General features: G+C 41.3%; 1 protein-coding gene across 2 annotated transcripts in view; it reads left to right on the top strand.

Moving 5' to 3' along the window:
* samd12 (sterile alpha motif domain containing 12) overlaps positions 1 to 13,912 on the top strand; it is a 127,868-nt gene extending 113,956 nt beyond the window's left edge. Inside the window, exon 5 of one of the 2 annotated variants that reach the window (XM_080862252.1) lies at positions 9,212 to 13,912. In XM_080862252.1, coding sequence (XP_080718378.1) covers positions 9,212 to 9,243 — 32 coding nt within the window. In that variant the 3' untranslated portion in view covers positions 9,244 to 13,912. The remainder of the gene's footprint in view (positions 1 to 9,211) is intronic. The other variant, XM_080862253.1, reaches the window with a different exon arrangement.
* The last annotated feature ends 5,255 nt before the right edge of the window (positions 13,913 to 19,167 follow it).

Here is a 19,167-nt window from a genome sequence, read left to right as displayed (position 1 = left end):
TTAATCATGAGCACAAGCTGAGGTTTTACAAGGTTAATGACGGCATAGCCAACCTCTCGACTGTGTCCCATTCCTCAGGTATTTATCAGTGTCAGCAGAAACCTGTGAGCTGAGGGTACTTCATATAGTTCTCTCATTGACTCTACCCACATGTCTTAAGCTTTTCTTTTTGAGTCCACAGTGCTAGAGCCTTGCTTTTTTCCTTTACATTTCTCCTCAGGGGTCGGCTTTTGAGTAAATCACTTAAGAAAAACAGAAATATACCAAACTGTGTAAATAGAGCGCAGAATGGGTAAAATTATTTGTCACCATATACTTTATCTGTCATTTTGTATTTCATTTTATCTTGTACTTAAGAAAAACAGATAATAAATCATCACAAAATTAGATTCGCCCAGCTCAGGCATTAAAGCCATACTTTGCTTTGCTTGGCACAACTCTGTTTATATATTGTTTCATTGACATTTAAGTTAAAGATAATCAGCATCATACTGAATACTAATTCAATTTCAGAATTTTCAAAATCTACCTTGCCCAACTTTTCAATAGACACAAATATAAATTTTTAGTAATTTTATATATTTATTTTAAAATCTTACTATTCATATAATTGCAAGGGCAACAGATGTAACCCTTGTGACCTAACAAAAACAGAAAAGATTTAAAAAAAAAAAATACAAAGAGGACTGATCTTTAGTCTACCTGTGGTGTTAGCATATCGCTCGGTTATGTCCCTTCCTCTTTGTTCGTGTGATCTCATGGATTTGTCCCTTCCTTTTCCAAGTTAAGTATGTTTATTGGCAGCATGGTACATATGTTGTGGGACACAACTTTCAGTGCATAGTTACTGTTCTTTGAAATATGTTAATTTAAAAAAAACAAACAATCAAGTTACATGTATCAACGAAAGCACGTCTTCAGCAACTAGGTTTGCACTTTTTCTCAGAACGAGTGTAATTTACAATGATACATACGTACAAATTTAAATGTATGTTTTATGTTGTTTGGGATGATTTTCAAATTCATGGATAGGATGGAAAATGTCTTGCAAACAAATACATTAAGTGCTATATGAAACCGTTCATCACATTCCTCATTAATAAAATCCCGCTTTAAATGTTGCAGCAGTTTGTGCTGTACACGATGTTCCAAACACAGTGTTGGGAGTTTCCAGGGTTTGGCTAACCTTAGCAATGCTAGCACCAGTAGCCTTGGTTTCTTCCATGCTAGCATGAACATCTTGATGTAGTATATTGTTACTTTTTGCTTCATCTGACTTGTTATGTTCCAGTTTATTCTGACAAACTTGACTTTTTTTTAACATTACATGACAGAATTACAGAACAACACTAGTTAGCACAGTTGTTTACTTTCCAAATCTACTCATTTACAACGTCTGTTCACAGGGAGAGCAAGCTCACTGTGCAATAATGAAAAAAGAAAAATCAACTAGTACCTTCTATCTGGGGCTGACTAGAGAAAGCAGCAACATATAACCACATTTGACCAGACTGGCAGACTAAGAGACTTAAGCTGTTCAGCTTTCAACCAAAATGTGTAGGTTTTAAAGGCAAACTTCCTTGGTATGTATGACACTTGTTCAGTTGTTATCTAAGCCTCAAGTATGGAACTGCAAAACTCTGATGAAGATGTGAATGAAATCCCCTGAAAAGTTACTTGAGATTTTCTGTTACAGTTACAGTCAAACTGTAGTTTGAATATTTCTTGTGTATAAAATAAGTACCAACATCTTCAATCTTCTGAATCCAATTTAACAGATAATGAAGATCTGCTCACTAATTTGCAGCACAGCCTGCAATGCTCAAAAAAATAACTTTAGAAAAGTAAGGGATCCGTGTCAGCATCCACTAATTGAGACAAATTTGAATTTTGCAAATGTTTTTATTCGCAAAATTGAAGATAAGTAATGTTACTTACCATTTGCAGTAAGCATCCTGAATTGGTATTAATCATAACAACCAAATGTTGACCCAGTTGTTTAATCTCATTGTTGTTTTAGCTCTAGAAGTAACAAATTGTCCAGTGTCTGTTGTGTTTCCGCCTTGATTCAGTCGATCGAAACCATTTCAAGAACTGGAATATAACATTCAGAGTTATATGTCATTTTTCTTTTATCATAGTGATCTACTCTTACTTGAGTCTCATTTTAGCAAGTAAACGGGTAAATTTTAGATGTAGCCCTGCCTGAAGAGGTTGCAAAAACTACACAAAACCAAACATTAGGACCTTTGCACTGGGGTCCATGTGGATGATGTGCTGTAGAGATCCCCAAACCTACTTTCTTTTATATCAGAAAATCCAGAATAATGTTTAACATTTGAATTCCATTGCTTTGTTTCATTGGTTCTGTTTATTTATTTATTGTAAAAGGCATCTCGTGACCCACCTGCTGTGCCTTAATGATTCACTAGGGGGCTGTGGACCACACTTTGGGGAGTCAATGATCTAAAAGCATATCTACGCAGACTTCCCCACATAGACATGCTTAAAAATATAGATACAAACAAATGACAGCATAGATGTTCTGAAATAAATAAAAAGCTTGTTTTTACTGTTTCGCTTTTTGCTTCTTTGTATCACTGTTTTTTTTAAAGCCCTGACGATGTGACAGCTTCGTTTCGGTAGAGATATCCTGCATGATAGAGCAGCACAGTGCTGAGCTCAGTTTGACAGTGCCCTGCTGAGCAACTAAAGGAAGCCGAACCATGGAGGCAAGGTCTGTGCATGTGCAAAGTGCGAGTATGTGTCACTGTATGTGTTGGCAGGTGGCACTGGAAAAGGCACAGTAGCAAACAAATTCAACTTGACACGAGTTCGAAAACCAAAATACAAGCACTTTGAGGACTTCCGTTCCCCTCTCGCTCGCTCTGCATAAAATAAACGTATTTATTTAACCTCTCTGGGTTACGCTGATGAGGAGCTCTGCTTTATAGAGATAGATGGAGAGACGGAGAAAGGGAAACATCCCGTCAGTTGTTTATGTTGTTGAAATCAGGGCAGGAAGAGAAGCAGGCATGCTTGCTCTGACTCGCAGAATAAGATGACCTATTTTAAACAGACGCTGGAAGACGAGGCTCCATAAAGCTTATCTGAGCACGACGGAGGCTCGAGTATCTACATATCTTAAATAAGAAAATCATCGATTGGTACATTTAACGGGTCACAATTAATTTATGGATTATAGATTCAAGCAAAAAACACTATCAACTCTCTTAGTAAGATGCCACCAAACTCCTTATATATCCCCAGCATTGATCTAAAAGTGTCTCGGATTCTGCTGGAGGGACTGAACACCGTTCTTCCACATGATTTTCCCTGACTCGCTGCTTTGCTTGCGGTGGACATCTAAAACATCTGATTCCCAAAGGTGTTCAGTTGAAGGCCACAGAAGACAGATGTTCAGCTAAATGTGGTTAACCATGATTGTGTGTTTGGTATAGAGTGCATGACACTAATTGTATTGTAGCAAAAATAACTCCAACAAGAGTAAACTGAGTTAAATTTGTTGGCGTATTTGTGTATTCATTGGACTACATTCAGCCACACATTTATGCACATTTGTTGCAATAATAATCTGTGTGTGGGACTGGCTCAAAATAAACTACAGTGCCCACATTCATTGTAATGAAGGAACCTGTTAGTCAGTGCAACGCCGTGGCTCAGTTGTATTTTTTATTTTTTTTATTTTTTGTGGACATAAATGGAGCTCCTGTCTCGGCAGACTTTTACTGCATAGATGACACTTGACGCTGTGGATTCGTCTTTCCGTGGGATTTGTCGATAATGAAGAGCAATCCTTTGAAAACTCATCTTAATGTGACCCAGCAGCAGGACACCACCACCAGGTGCAGGATCCAGCCCGTATGGAGCAGATAGTTCAAAGCAGGGCGGACAGAATCGGCGCAACCGCGTCCTCGTTTACATTTTTACATCGAGACGCAGCACGCAGCAGAGAGGCGGCAGATGAAGCCGCACGCTGAGGTGTGCTTTGATTGAACAAGCAGGACAGCTCTGATTACAAATGCATGGGTGCAAGCTGTAGAGGAGACGAAGGAAGGGGGGGGGAGAAAAAGACGGCAATGACAGCGTGAGTGAAGTATGGCAGGAAGACAGACGGGGGAAATTTGATGATCTGGACATTTAACTCCTTGTTTCTATAAAGCTGCTCATGTGTTAATAGAGGCAAATCACGTTGATCAGTCATACCGGTGGCACAGAAGAGCGAGCCGCTGTCAATACAAGAGAGTTTGTGTGCACGTGTTGTAGGCCTGCAAGCATTTATGTTTGAACATACGAACATATGGGCATGAGATGGAATCCGTGTGTATTACACTGTGAAACAGAACATTAGTAATATATCAGTTTTCCCTACGTATGGGCCGTAAACATGAAAAGTGGGTTTTGTAATTGGTGAGTTTAACTGGAGACAAACCAACTGTTCTCTGCCTCTCATTCACTCACACTCGCACACACACTTGCGATTACACACCACAGACGCATGCCGAAATCATAATTTTCTGTCAGATGCTGGTGCGCGCACACACACACACACGCTCCACACTTATGTCAGGGAGGCATTCACACGCTGCTCAGTTTAATTTCGGTTTGGCAGATTATAGTAATTATGTTAAAGAAAAGATTTTTCAAAGTACTTTGCCCTTTTCTGTCCTTGAAGACTGAAACAGTGCTAGCTAAAGGAGCCTCATACTCCATTTTTTTTTTTTTTGAAACTCTGCTTTTTACTGGGTCAAGTAGATTGGAAAATATATTAAAATAAAGGATCTACGAGGAGCTATGGTTTTATTGTTTTGCGTGGTTTTATGGCAACAGTAATCTCTGTGGCATTCAGGGAAATGTTTTTCTAGTCATAACAGAAAACTATCCTTTATATTAAGATGCTGTGTGTGCGCGTGTGTGTGTGTGTGTGTGTGTGTGTGTGTGTGTGTGTGTGTGTGTGTGTGTGTGTGTGTGTGTGTGTGTGTGTGTGTGTGTGTGTGGTAGCAGCCAATAGAGACGCAGTGACACCAACATAAATTGGAAATACAGAGTATGTCATTGAACTGCACCTCTGGGCCTGCTCTCCATTTAGCACTATGTCAGAGTAATGTGTTTGCATACGCCGTGTGCTCTATTTGTGTGTGTGTGTGTGTGTGTGTGTGATAGTCAATGTAAACTACCCATGAAATTAAGAGGGTTTTTTTCATTTTGCTTTGTAAATGTAGACGTTTGCTTCTGCGTGTGACAATGCAAACTATCCTTGAAATTAAGATGTAGACCAGGAGGCGTGTACGTGTGTGTGCGCGCCTGTGCATGCGTGAGTGTGTGTGGGTAAACAGATAGCTCTCAGTACTCTCCCGATCCTCAAAAGACATAGCGAACCTCTAAAGGGAGGGTGGGATTTGAAGAACATTTTGAGCATGCTGACAGCTTGTCAGGGCCCTCCTACGACTGTAATGAATTTCAGCCTTTTGTGGTGTGTGGTCCTGCTGCACCGATAAGCCCTGGCACTAATGCAGTTAACAAGGAGTAAGAGTGTGCGCCCAGTTGTGTGCGCACCGCCTGACGTGATGTATACATGCTTCTGAGCATGCATCACTCAACTCCTACACTCCTTAAACAAGCTAATCATTGCCGGACAGTCTCAAGTGTGTTTCTAACAGTATTTAACGCTGCAGTGTTTTTATTTATATGGCTGAGGGTTAGATTAGTAGCATGTTAAAACTCAGTATGTGGGAGAAGAAAAAAACACTTTGAACCTAAGACTTTAAGTAACCAGGTATTGGAAGCCAAAGCCTTCAACTTCCACAGCTGCATGATCCTTTGGGTGGTGGGTCTGCAGTAGGGCCGGCACATGCGGCTCACTGGAGTTGAGCCAAGCCTGACTTCATGAACTAATGCCCGACCAGTAGCAGTTCACCCCTCCCCCAGGTCTGGATCTTGGGTGGGGTCTCTGGAACCCAGATACAGGTAGCAAGGGTGTTGTTGTTGTTTCCATAGAGGCCTTATGAAATATACTTAGTTTAGCTTGTCACCCAGCCAGTAGAGCCAATACCAGCAGCCATGTTGCCCCTGACAACATAGCTCCAGAGTTCACTTGGGAAGTCTACCCCCTCCATCGTGATAAGGATAACAATCTCATCTCTGCTTTTTTTGCACTGGCAGAGACGCATCTTAAAAAAAGTTAAGACAGGGCCATGTTTCCCCACTTTGTATCATCCCGTCTTCTTTTAAATACAGCCCGTAAACATCTGGGAACTTAAGGGAACCAGTTGCTGGAGAGGAATTTTGTCCCATTCTCGCCTAATTCGAGCTGCTCAACAGTTCTGATCTTCTTTGTTGTAGTTTTCATTTCATAACCAGACAAATGTTTTCAGATGGTAAAAGATGTGGACTCCAGGCAGACCAGTTAACCAACTGAACTCTTCTACTCTGAAGCCATGTTGTTGTAATAGCAGTAGTATGAGGTTTAACATTGTCTTGCTGAAATATGCAAGGCTTTCCCTAAAAGAAGATGCCGTCTCGATAGGAGCTTATGCCGCTTTAAAACCTGGATATGCCTTTCAGCACTGATGGCGCCTTTGCAGATGTGCAAGCTGACAGTTCTTTAGGCACTGATGCATCCAGTCCAGTTCTGCCTTAGGTCCCAACGATTGTGGGCGTCCACTGATTTTTGATCTCGTCCCCTGCACACAGAGATTGCTCAGATTTTCATCATCTTTGACTGATATTATGTGCTATAGATAATGAGATATTCAGAGTCTTTACAATTTCACACCAAATTTTTCCTCAATTTGTCACAGACATAGTTATTTGCAGATTGGTGAACCTTTGCCCATCTTTACTTCTGGTAACGCTGCCTCTCTCAGATGCTCTTTTTATACCCAATCCTGTTTCTGACCCGCTGCCAATTAACCTGATTAGTTTCAAAATGTTTTTCCAGCCGTTTCCTTTTAGTACCACTTACTTCTCCAGCCTGTTGTTGCTCACTTCCCAGCTTTTTTGAGATGTGCTGCTGCTATTAAATGTCAAATATTATATGAACTAATAATTTTTCATGAAATGGTACAATTGTAACCACTTTTAACATCTGTTCTATTGTAAGTAACATATTTGTGAATAACACATGTTTTTACTTACATTCTACATAGTTACACAACATTTTGGTGGGAATTGGAGTTACGCAAAATAATTTATTTTAATGTGACAAGAACTTATAGCTGCAGCTTTGTACCAGAGAAAGACAATATATGAGACTGCATCCAGTAACAGTTACAGATCAAGTACAAACCATCATCATAAATACTATTGTTTAGATTATTTTGAAAAGAAACAGCCATAATTCATGAACAGATGCACAGCATGTTCCTATCATATCTGCAGGGTGGGGGAGGGGGGGGTGGATTATACAATGAAAAGAAGACTCTCATGAGAGATTCAAATGTCAAACAGTGCGCACTGGGAAGTCTGCTGATGTGTTAATCTTGTTTCTTTAAAGCAGATCTATGATACTTTTCCATTTTTTTAAACCTGCCATATGCATACTGTTACAGTGATGGATGCTCATATTACACATTGCCAGATTTTCACATTTTTGGTGTCAGCATGTGGACGAGTATTCCTTATGAGCCAAACGCTCAGGCTTTAGACTGCTCTGTTTAAGGCCGTTTTTTTTTATTCTTGGATGTTTATGATGTCAAAGACAGAGGCTATTCCTTTATATGGTTATCTGAGGTAAACGGCTCCGGCCGTCTGTGCGTGAGGAACAGCCAATCAGAACAAAGTGGAGAAACTCTGCCTTGTTTCTCAGTGATGAACTTAGTGGATGTACAAAGAGCCAGTATCAGATCATTCAATTCATTTTAACCTGTGAATCATGCATAGCATCTAAAAAAAAAAAATATTGAGCTAGAAATATAAGTAATAGATGACCTTTGAAAAGAGTCTGACCCGAGCATTTATTCAACTTTTTTTCTTTTGAGCCAAAAACACTCAAATCAGAAGATCTTTAGTTTTTAAATGATCACAAAAGACTTCTTATATTTTATTAAAGGATTAGTCACATATAATCGACTGTCTAATTATATTTTATAGTTTGAAGTGAAAGGTTGAGTACTTTTGGTTACATTTTGCTTTTTTCATTTGTTTTAAGTGGATTGTAATACACGCGTTCTAATTGTAATGGAGTACTGTCAAGGTACATCAAAGTACTGGCTTTTGTACTTTAAAGATCTGAACTGTACTTTTAAAAGTTTTAAAAATACATCTCAGCTTTGTGTTAGCTATTTGCCCTGAGCTTCAGCTGTCACTGTTGAAAAGAGTAACGTATAAAGTCACAAATCTGTTGCACCAAGGTCTGCATTCACACTCTCTCTCACACACACACTCACACACACACACACACGTACAAAAGCTGTTGTCAGAGGCAGGGTTGGCATGTATCTTTATGCCTTGTCTTTACATGCTCCGAGTGAGCTCTAAATGTCACTTGTCTCTCTCCACTTCATCTGCCTGACTCATCCTCCTTGTCTTCACTCTGCATTTGAAGTCCGTGTGTGTGTGTGTGTGTGTGTGTGTGTGTGTGTGTGTGTGTGTGTGTGTGTGTGTGTGAGAGAGACAGAGACACCATGTGCTGGTGTGTACTTGTTTGATGGACACACTGCTGCTCTCCACCTCCCTTTGTACGGCTCCTGCAAGCACAATGATGCCCACTGCATTGATTTTCTCGTGCCATTTTATAATTATGTCTCCTCTTTTCATTCGTCCTCCCCCTCGCTCGCTCGCCCGCTTTCTCTCTTTTATCCTGTCTCTCTTATCTCGCGCCTCTCTCTTCTATTTTTCTAATTCCACCAATCCCACCACCACCACCCCACTAGATCCATTTTTATGCCTTACTGTGCCCATGCTTGTTATCTCAGCCCTTTCTGTTTTTTTTCCTCTCTGTTTGATCTCAACTTCTTAATTTCCTCTCTCATCTACGTCACTTTGCTTGGTTTCGTTTTGAACCCTTCTCCCGGCTCCTCCAGAGATGTTCCTCATCGTTTCTGTTTTTGCTCTTCTGTTTTTATCTTATTTTTCTCCTTCTTGCCATTTCTGATTTTTCTCAACCTCATCTCAGCGGGGACTGTGTTTTCTGAAGATTTTTTTTCTCATAAACTTTTTCCAATGTTCTTTTTTTTCTCATTTTCTGCAGCCTCTCTGGAGTGCACTCCGTCTTCACCATAGATTGATGGAGAAGGGCTTCCCAGCCGCAAAAGGACGCTGATACGCATCGCCTTGTCGACACCCACCTACACTTCTTCCTGGACCTATCACAGCTCTCCATCTCTTCAGTGTCCGACCTCTATTTCTCCAAAGACCGATCTGGATGGAAACCATGCCTTCGTCCCAGCCACTCCTGTGAACTCTCACAAGTTCTGACTCGCTGTTTCCTCGCAGTTCAAACAATTGCTCGCAGCTTCTCGGAGCCTGACCGATATTTTCCATTGCAGACGCCCCATCCCCAGTCATTCCTGACCTTTGCAGCCAAACCTTCTCACGCATTGACTTCTCTCATAGCTCTCTTCACTCCTTCTCCCAAAACTCTAGCCTAACAAGGTTTCCAAAAGGTATTTGAGCAAAGAGATAATTTATGCTTTGTCTGTGCTTTTAAGGCTCTTTAAGGACCCCACCGCCGCCTATCTATCCCTACAGTAAAAAAGTGACATCTACAGTATAACCCACTTTCCAATCACTCAAACACAAGTCCTGAACTGTTTGTGGCATGTTAGCTCCTTCATCGTAGCACTTTAATGTGTGTTTTCTCCCGTGCGTACTCTTGTGCTGTATTACCGATCCCGGTTCTACCCCGCTGAGGACTCTCAGAAAAGCAGCAAAAAAGACTGTCCATAGGACTGCTATTATACTACTCTATACTTCCCTTTCTACCTTTTTTCCTCCATATATCCAGATTGTACTTCCTCAAACATGAGAGGGGAACACCAAAACACACACAACCATGTATGTGCTTTAGTGTCCTTCCTCTTTCTCATTCTATGCATAGATCCTGTGAACAGTGTTTGACAACACCCGGTGAAGTGTCCATTGTGTCTCCCTCTGCCCACTATATTGTATATATCTACGGGTAGACAGTAAGCCTGAAAGAACTTCACTGTGAAAACAAACAACATTTAGTAGGAGAATAAAGACTGAACCTGGCATCACATTAGGTACGCTTAAGTTGGCTCCCTGAAACAAGTCACACTGTTGCGAAAAGCAATCCAGTGGAGATGAAGCGGAGCCTGAAACGGAGATGAACTGCAAGGAGGAAAGTCCCTCGGTGTCACTGAAAGCCTGGTGCTAGTAGGTAAACTAATTTGGCAACCCAAAGGGGGGTTGGCTGAAAGAAAAAAAGAAGAAGAAGGCAAAGCAAAAGGGCTCCTTGAACAAAGAGGGGCTTTGACTTGAAATTCTTTACTCTAATGAGGAGAGAGAGAAAAAAAGAAGAAAAGACATCAGAGATAACAAAAGAGGAGCCTTTTTCATTTCCTCCCCTCTGTTTCACCAACTCTTTATTGCTTTGTCTGCTTTCCATCTCACTGCTTGAAACTATTTTTAGATGAGATATATTGAAAATAGTGTAGTAAGAAGACGTGCTGTGTGCAAAAGCTCAACATGGAAATGTTTTCTCTCAGTCATATTGGGAACATACACCGCATCCTATTTATGTCAGATGGGAAACTCAAATCTCTACTGTCAATGTGAATAATGGCCACTCACTGTTGATATTATAGACGTTTTAACAGCACTTAAAAGCACATTTGTCTGTAATGAAACAAAACAGCTGTAACTTGGAGCACTTCATGATGTCTGTGAGTGTAAAGACATTATAAAAATCTGTAGCCAATATAATGACCTCTCAGTGTTAGCTGCTGATTTCAGTGTATCAGAGTGATATTTATCAGAAGCTCGTATCCACGCTGGTGTAGCAGGAGCTGTTGTCACGGCAACATCTTTTTCTTTCCTGGATGGGATCTGTCAATCAAAGGCACATTAAAAAAAATAGCAGCTGCAGTTGGAGGAGAATAGGGGGTGGGAAAAAAACAAAAATGGGGTCGACCCCTGAGAGCCATCACATTTTAGTGGAATTCCATTTGCACACCGGTCCTTCTGTGTCCACCCATGCATGGTTTGTATAGCAGCCGCGGCCTAATGCAGCAAAGACTTGCAAGCAGATTGAATAGTATTGATCACCTCTTCGGGACATACACTTGGTCCTCCAGGATTACAAAAACTGCGGGGGTGGGGGGTGTATTCTGACAGTCAAGAGGAATGGAGTTGTTCGGGCTAAAACACAAGTGGTTATTTCACGGTTGGGTGGTGGTGCTGTGTCCATGGCTGTCAAGGCTACAGCAGGGAAGAGGAGGGCTGAAGCTTCCTTTAAGTTTGATTTCTTTACTACTTGATTTCCTTTTCTTTGGAAAATGTCCATAAACAAACTTGAAGGAATGGTTTGAATTGGTAAAGAGTTGCTGAATAGAGGTGTGCGTTAAAAAATTCAGATCTGCCACCATGTGTCAAAGAATCAGTGGAGGGTGATATATTCGTGGAGGTGTTATTCATTGAAACAAATCACCAATTTTGGGATTAGAAGACCTAAAGAAAACAAGCTGTACAACATGTAAGGTCTTGTTGTGTCAGTGGAAAGCTAGAAACATGTGGCTAATTTGTAGCAGTGGCTCTGGGCTAGCATGTTAGCTTAGAGAAGTATTGGGTGTTCATGATACTATAATCATTAGTCATTTGTGAGCAGCATCAAACGGGCATCACCAAACCTGTTACTAGGTATCTCTGATATCTTTGTCATAGCACATATTGATGTACAAATCTAGCTCTAGCTCAGCATAGCAAAAAAACTAAAAAAGCGATACCAGTCAATTAAACATCTAGCTCTAAGAGGTTACATTTTAAGTTAAGGAGTTTTCTTGTAATAAGAATAAGACTAGATGACAGAATAAGATCAGAATAAAGTCTTGAAATTGTAAAAAAAAAAAAAAAACATCTTACTGTGTTTAAAAAGTTAAACTATTGTATCAGTTTAACTCTCATGTCTACCTGTAGAAGGTTTCATGCAGCAACCTGTTAGCTTAGCTTAGCATACAACAGAATCTATATACCAGCACTTCAAAAACTTAGAAATCTGTAGAAAAGAGAAAGAAGGTGGGTCTTGTTATGTTCACACAGACCAAAGCTAGCTGTACCAGTTTCCAACCAGTTTGCTAATCTTTATTGGACATAGGAGTCATACTGGGAGAAGCATGGTGGTGTGGTGGTTAGCACTATCACGTCACAGCAAGAGGGTCCTGGGTTTGAATCCGCTGGGTGGGGTTGTTCATGGGGAGCACTCATGTCCTAGTACTCCAGCTTCCTCCCACAGTCCAAAGACGTGCACATTTGGGTAATTCCAAACTGGTTGTAGGTGGGAATGTGAATAATTAGCTGTCTCTCTGTGTTATCCCTGCGATAGACTGGTGACCCATCCAGGGTTTACCCTGCTTATTGCGCTACGACAGCTGGGATAGGCTCCAGCTCCCCCCGCAGCCCTGAATTGAAAAAGGAGAAGGAAAGGAAAAGCATGTTTGGATATGGTCAAAAGCACACAAGAACCTGACAAGGCAAATGTCCAGGCATTCTTAAAATTTAGTAGGAAACGAAATCAACCCTGACTTCTCTGATCTTCCAGTACATGAAACAGTTGCATAGAACTTCATCATTTTCGATGGTAGTCCAGTAAAGAAAGCACTCTGCTTTCTAACTCGCTTTCAGCTCAGCACTTCAGTGTGGTTGTAAAGGATTATTCAGAGCATTCATATCAAAATGTGTTTCCTTCCAAAGTGTCTTTGAAATGAATTTTCCCAAATTAAAAAAAAAAATGGGGTCAATTTGCTTGCAGGCATTCCACTGCATAACAAATGTAGCACTGTGTCTTAGTGATCCATATGCCAGACTGCAGCACTATGGTAACCCAGGGTGTAGGGAGTAAAATATTGATTTTGTATTGATATTCTCTAGAGGGTGTGTTCCCTACTTGCAGGGAGGGAAGCAACGGAATAGATTCAACTCCAGTGGCATAAGGGGAAAGTTTCCACAGTTTTTGCTGGCTCTAATATTCCAGGTATAACCAGCTTGAGTTGTGGCACCTGTACCAAGGTGTCTAGGAACTTGCCTGAACTGGCCTTACAGACTTCTAGTGCCCCTAAGAGTTTTGGCACACACTCACAGACACTGATACACAGTGCACTGTTACACAAGAGATCCCCAAACCTCACACAAACAGTTATTGCACAAGCACTTTCACACATGCTGACACACGTGTAAAATCCATTCAAGGACACAGACTTTGCGTGTAAACAAATGCACAAGCACATACACAGAGTGACAATGCAAGCAGCGCACACATCAGTTAACAGGAAGCGTAGTCACAGCCGCTGACATCTTTCACATTAGTTATGCGTAAATACATGTAAACAAATGACACCTCAAACAGAATTTAAATAGAGGACAAATCTCAGATTTGTTTTCTGCCCAGCTGATAGCATGTTTCAATTCTGCTCAGAGTGCTTTTGTAACAGGTATATGAGCGAAGTCTCTTCCCCCAATCTATCTGCATATAAGGTGCCTAATAACGGATGATAATGGAATTGATATCGTAATAAGTGTACATAATAAAGAGATTAATCTTCATGTATATGTGTTCTCTGTTTATTCCGCCTACTGTATTACACATCCTCTAAAAAACTGATTTACACTGTGCAAGGTTGGCTGTTTTTGTGAGTGTGTACAGCTCATGCACTTTAGGTTTAGTGATGCTTTTGTTACTGTTGTGGGCTGACTGATGGGACGTTGCTACATATTGGCTATAAAAGAAAAGCACTGCCTCCAAGTCTGAAAAATGAAACCAATGTAGTTTCTTAAACCTGCATTCTTCGTGATGGCCACTAGGAGGCGACTCCTCTGGTCAAACTGTACAGAGGTTTATGAGAAAATTGCCCCACTGCTCACTTGATTTATGCCCTCGCTAAACACTTTCTTGATGATTCCACGTGTCAGTCAGTAGATTTAACTTTTATTTGATACATTGTGGCGCTCAATTACTAAATCGTGATCATATTTAGAGTAAAATAATGACGCCATGTTTCATGGATGCGATACGGTGTTTGTATTTTAAGAAACTGCGAATGAGTGGATGCTGAATTTTGATTATTACTAAAAAAGATTATTCTGTATTCTGAAGTTAAAATAACCCCTAAAATTAAATTAATTTATTAATGTTGCAAGATATACTAACTTAGACTTTGTGTTTGTGTCTAGGTGTTTGATTCACTTGGTTACTTTGCAAGCATGTTTTTAGGACTTTGTTTAGCGTGTATATCAGTATTCACCATCATTTTTTGTATAGAGTTGTAAAGCATTGTTTTCTTCAATTCTGTACTAAGAGAATACTACAATACCCATGAGCCTCTGCCACCAATATAATATAATATCAAATCTAAATTGAAACCAATTAAAGTGTCTGAAGCTTAGTAAACATACTAAACAACCTTTTACTGGATATTTCTTGCAAAAATGAGAGCTTTAGTCAGTGTCTGCATTTTAATTTTATACAGGCTTAGACTTTTTTTTCCTAAAGGCCAAGATTCAATTGAATTTGCATCTTAATCTGATATGTTTTCTATGTGGAAAATTAGTATGCCTGATGATCAAGGTATTAATTAATAATGAATGAAATTACCTCTTTAAGCATGGCTTCTGAGGAAATAGCTAATGAGCTTGTTAGCTGTAGGGTATGAACTGTATTGTAGTACCAGGGGTTTGGACATATACCTGCATTAGAAGGAGACAGTATTGTGCAGGTTTCATAGGAAAAGTTTTGAAAAACTAAAGAATACCAGTGTATTACAAACCATGTGATCTGCAAATAAAACTGATGTCCTAGAACTGCTACACATGCTGAAATGCTTGTGAAAAGAGCTGAAAAGAGCCATGCTGCATTGTGGAGGCGGGCTAAGGAAGAAGAGGTGCACAGCAGGCGTGAGGGATGAAGAGACCGAGAGAGGGGACAGAAAATCGCTAACACTCAATCCCTGCCTTCCTCTCCCGAGACCCGCATCACACCCTCAGCACTCTGGGCTCTCGCCACCTGCCTGGGTGACATCCCCAATTTTTTTGTATCTGGAAATTTCCCTCCTTTGGTTTCTCACTTTGCCCTGTCCCTCTTTTCGCTCTTTGAGTTTTGCTGCTCTAATTCTATCAGTCACTCATTCTCTGTATGCCAGCGACTGAGAATCTATCCCAAACATGTGCCCTCTCATCTCTTCGTTCCCCTCTCTTCTCTCCCTCCCTGCTATCGTTTTATTGCTTCACAGCTTTCAGTCGTGTCTATTTCTATATCCTTGTGTTCTTTGTCGCCACACTCCTACATGACTTTCTTTCACTTCTGTCTTCTTCAAAGATTCCCTCTCTCTTCCTCTCTGTTTGTGTAGCCTCCCCGCTTTGTGTCTCTGCGTCATCTCCAGCCTGGCTGTCGTGCATAATGCTCCGCGTTCCCATCTTCCGCCACACGTTCGTGTCGAGCACAAGCAGGCAGCTGTATGAATTAAACATCTTAGACAGTGCACACACTGAGCCCCTTTGGAGTGTCGGGATGAGCACTGGTTCTGAGATAAGGGGCTCTGACCACACACCGTGAGTGTTTGCCAGTGTGCGTTACTTAGTGCTTGACACTGCATCCCACTGAGCAGTGAGGGTTATCGCATGTTTGGTTTTTTCATGATTTATGGTCAAAGGAAAGAAGGAACAAGAACCTTTCGACCCCCCCGCAGTCTTTTTCTTGCATTCCCCGGCTCTCGGCACATCTTATATTTCTGCACTTGTTTGATTTTCTGCCTGTTTTGTTTCAAACTCTTTATTTCACTATTTTTTATTTTCTCACTTTCATTGTTGAAATTATATTCACCTTTTTTCCTGTGTTTTTGATCTTTGCATTTTATCCTTTTGTTGTCTTTGATCCACACCTCACCCTCTCTTCCCCTAAACCCCTCCACAACAACCACCACCACCCCCTCTTTATCCTGTTCTCACTGATCCTGTCAATATGACGGATATAAAAACTTCCAAAGCGACTGATGGTTGTTCATTGCGGCAAGGATCAGCCTTGGATGTCAGCGGGACACGTGTACGGTGTCTCTGTGTGTATCATTATCTCTGCACATGTCAGTGTCTGCAAGGAAAGACTTCAGAGTGTTCTTCATGAGCATGTCATATCTTCAGAAAGCTGTGCATTCAGGTAAGTGGGCATCAGGAGAGTCTCTCCCTTCCCCACCTAAGTTAGCTAAGCCTTCTTATCATCCTGTGCTGTGTGTTGATTCGGTAGAGATCAAGCTGACATTTGGTCGACTCCCTTTTCAACAGTCTCATTTCATTGGAGTTTATCTTGCAAGGTTTGCTACAGCCACACTGCAAAGGCAAGATTCCCATTGGTTGCACTAATTGATTGTGGCAACATTTGATGGGTCCACATTAAAACTTTATTTTAAAAAGTGTTTTTCTAGTAAGGACGTGTGAATGATCCGTCCATTTCCTTCCTAGCAGGCTAAGCAGGGTATTCAAGACTTCCTTCTCCCCACCAATATTTTCCAGCCACTCCTGTGGGATCCCAAGATAACATACTAGGCCAGATGGGATGTATAACCCCTCCAGAAAGTTTAACTTGGGGTCCAGCTGGGCATGCCTGGAAAACCTCTGAAAGAAGACACCCAGGAGGCAACCTGACAGACCCCTGTACCACCTGAATTAGCAGATGCTGTGTCCAAAGTTCCCTCCGGATATCAGTCACGCTGCAGAAGGAACTCGTATCGATTGTCTCAGTCATTCGGTTACCATCCGTAGCTGGTTTTTCGGGAGGGTTTGTATGGGTGGTTTGCTTCCTGGCTGAGCTGCCATCACTCTTAAACAAGATCCCAAGATACTTAAACTTTGTTGCATGGGGCAGGAAGTGTATCAGTGATAACAATATTAGCATAAAATGACACTTCTGTGCACCACCTGTCTCTTCAGACATATGTATATACAGATGGTATTTGCAACTTCTTGCATATTTGACCCAAATTCCATTCTAAATTTAGCTGTATCCGGTGTACATTTTACTATGTATACAAGTGTAACTGAATCAGTGATTTAGACACAATCAGGTTTGGAGTATTAATGTGTTAAGATCCTGTAGTTGGAAGGAATGTTTTAGATTAACTGTACCTAAAGCAAATAAAAAGGTGTTACGTTTTTGTATATTGTCCATCTATGATGCAGAGTCAAGAGAGGCCTATTTATTCATCTTCCTAGCTATTGTACCGTCTTGTACAGCATCTCAGCCTCATGATTCATGTCTTTCTTCCTTCCCTGAATCGATGTGTTCAAACAAGAAATGGCTCCTAATAGAGGTCTACAGGGAAGTGTTTTCTGGTCAGTCTCCATGGTGGCACCACGGTGAAACAGTTGAAAAGGCAACAGCTAATACCTGCTGCCTGATGGCTTTTCCCAGCACCTCGCACAGCTGTGCGCACCCGCCGCTCAACATCAAGGAGAATCCAGGATTATTACCACTGTGTTTATGTCTCAGGTGGTGTCAGTTATACCTCCGACGTGAATGGGGGGGAGACAGAATGCACATGTGGGGAATCTCTCCTCCCTGAGGATGTGTGTGTGAACCTCAGTGAATGTTTCTTGTCTTCTTCTTTTTTTTTAAGTCTGTGAAAACATGTGTCAATGTGCTCCACAGGTTGTGAGAGAAAATAAATCCTCAACCTGAGCTCCCCACCAAACTCCCCTTCAGCCGAGATGGAACATGCCAGAGCCCCTACTGGGTAGCCAGAACCTGGGGGCCTCCAGCCAGCAGGCGCCACAGAGGATGGAGGGGTGCTGTGAGCTTGCTCGTTAAACAGCCCTGCGCCCGACCCTAATGATATCCGCCGGCACGTTTCCTGTTCCCAGCTTGCCCTCTCTCTCCCATCTATCCCCCTCTTTTTCGCTTTCGCTTTCCCTCCAGCCCTCCTCCCGCTCCAGCTCCTCTTTCTATTTCTGCGCCATCTGCCTCTCTCCTCCTCTCCCTCTGCTCTCCCCCTCTGTTTGGGTGAGAAAGTTGAACCCAGTGGGGAGAGAGGCTCTGTCACACTTGCCTTCTAATGAGCTGTTGCTCTCTGTGCCACCAGTTCTGACGGAGCCAAAATGGCCGACACATTTCACACTGCTGGGCCTTGATCTGTCGGGTTTCTGAGTGACTGGCTTGACAACTTCGCTGTGAAATGATACCATGTAGAGGGGGAAAGAAAAACAAAAAAGAACAAAAACACAGAACAGAAGAAATGATGTAACGTGGTGCCTTTGGTGAGAAATCGTCTATTCCTGTTTTCACTGTGCAACAGAACTGGGACAGTAAAATGGGTGGTGGTGTGGGTATCCTAAGGGGTTTAAAGTGTAGGCTTGCTTGATGGCCTCATTGCTTTCATCCACTGTCTGTATGAGTCAATATTAATTTAAAGGCTTACTGTTCCACATTTTCCCCACCTTGGCAAGAAATATTTGATGTCAGGGTATTTCCAGTGTCCTGGTAAATGATTAACATCAGTGTCCTAAATTGCTCTCTTACCAGAATTGTTACTAAGAAAGAAGCAATTAAACATAACAAATATGACGGGGCATATTTGTATTCAGGCTGATGATTAGTAGAAATTGAAACACATATGGCCAGCTTTCTAAATCCAAGTAAAGCCACCACATGAGGAAACGTTTTATCCAGTTATTTATTTATTCGTGGTGTTTTCATGTTTTCCATTTTCTCTTGTACAATCGCATTTTATTTTCAGAGAAAATTGGACCCTTTTGCATATTTCTATACTAATATCATGACAGCTGCAGGTAATAGATAGATGTTTGGAACAAAACAAATTCTCCTCCTACCTTGTTGTGCAACCTTGGACGTGGGTTCTGGTCAACTGTGGATCCGATTAAAATAAAATCTCTAAATTCTCAGGCAGGTATATTCACAGTATTATTCTCATAAACGTTTTTATCTTGTTTTGGCACTCACCGATCCTAAACGGCACTAAATTTATGATT

The sequence above is a fragment of the Rhamphochromis sp. 'chilingali' genome (genome assembly GCF_963969265.1).
Source record: "Rhamphochromis sp. 'chilingali' genome assembly, chromosome: 17".
In the NCBI taxonomy this organism is placed as follows: Eukaryota; Metazoa; Chordata; class Actinopteri; order Cichliformes; family Cichlidae; genus Rhamphochromis; species Rhamphochromis sp. 'chilingali'.
The sequence above is the reverse complement of the archived record's forward strand: the minus strand, read 5'-3'. Positions and strand labels throughout refer to the sequence as shown.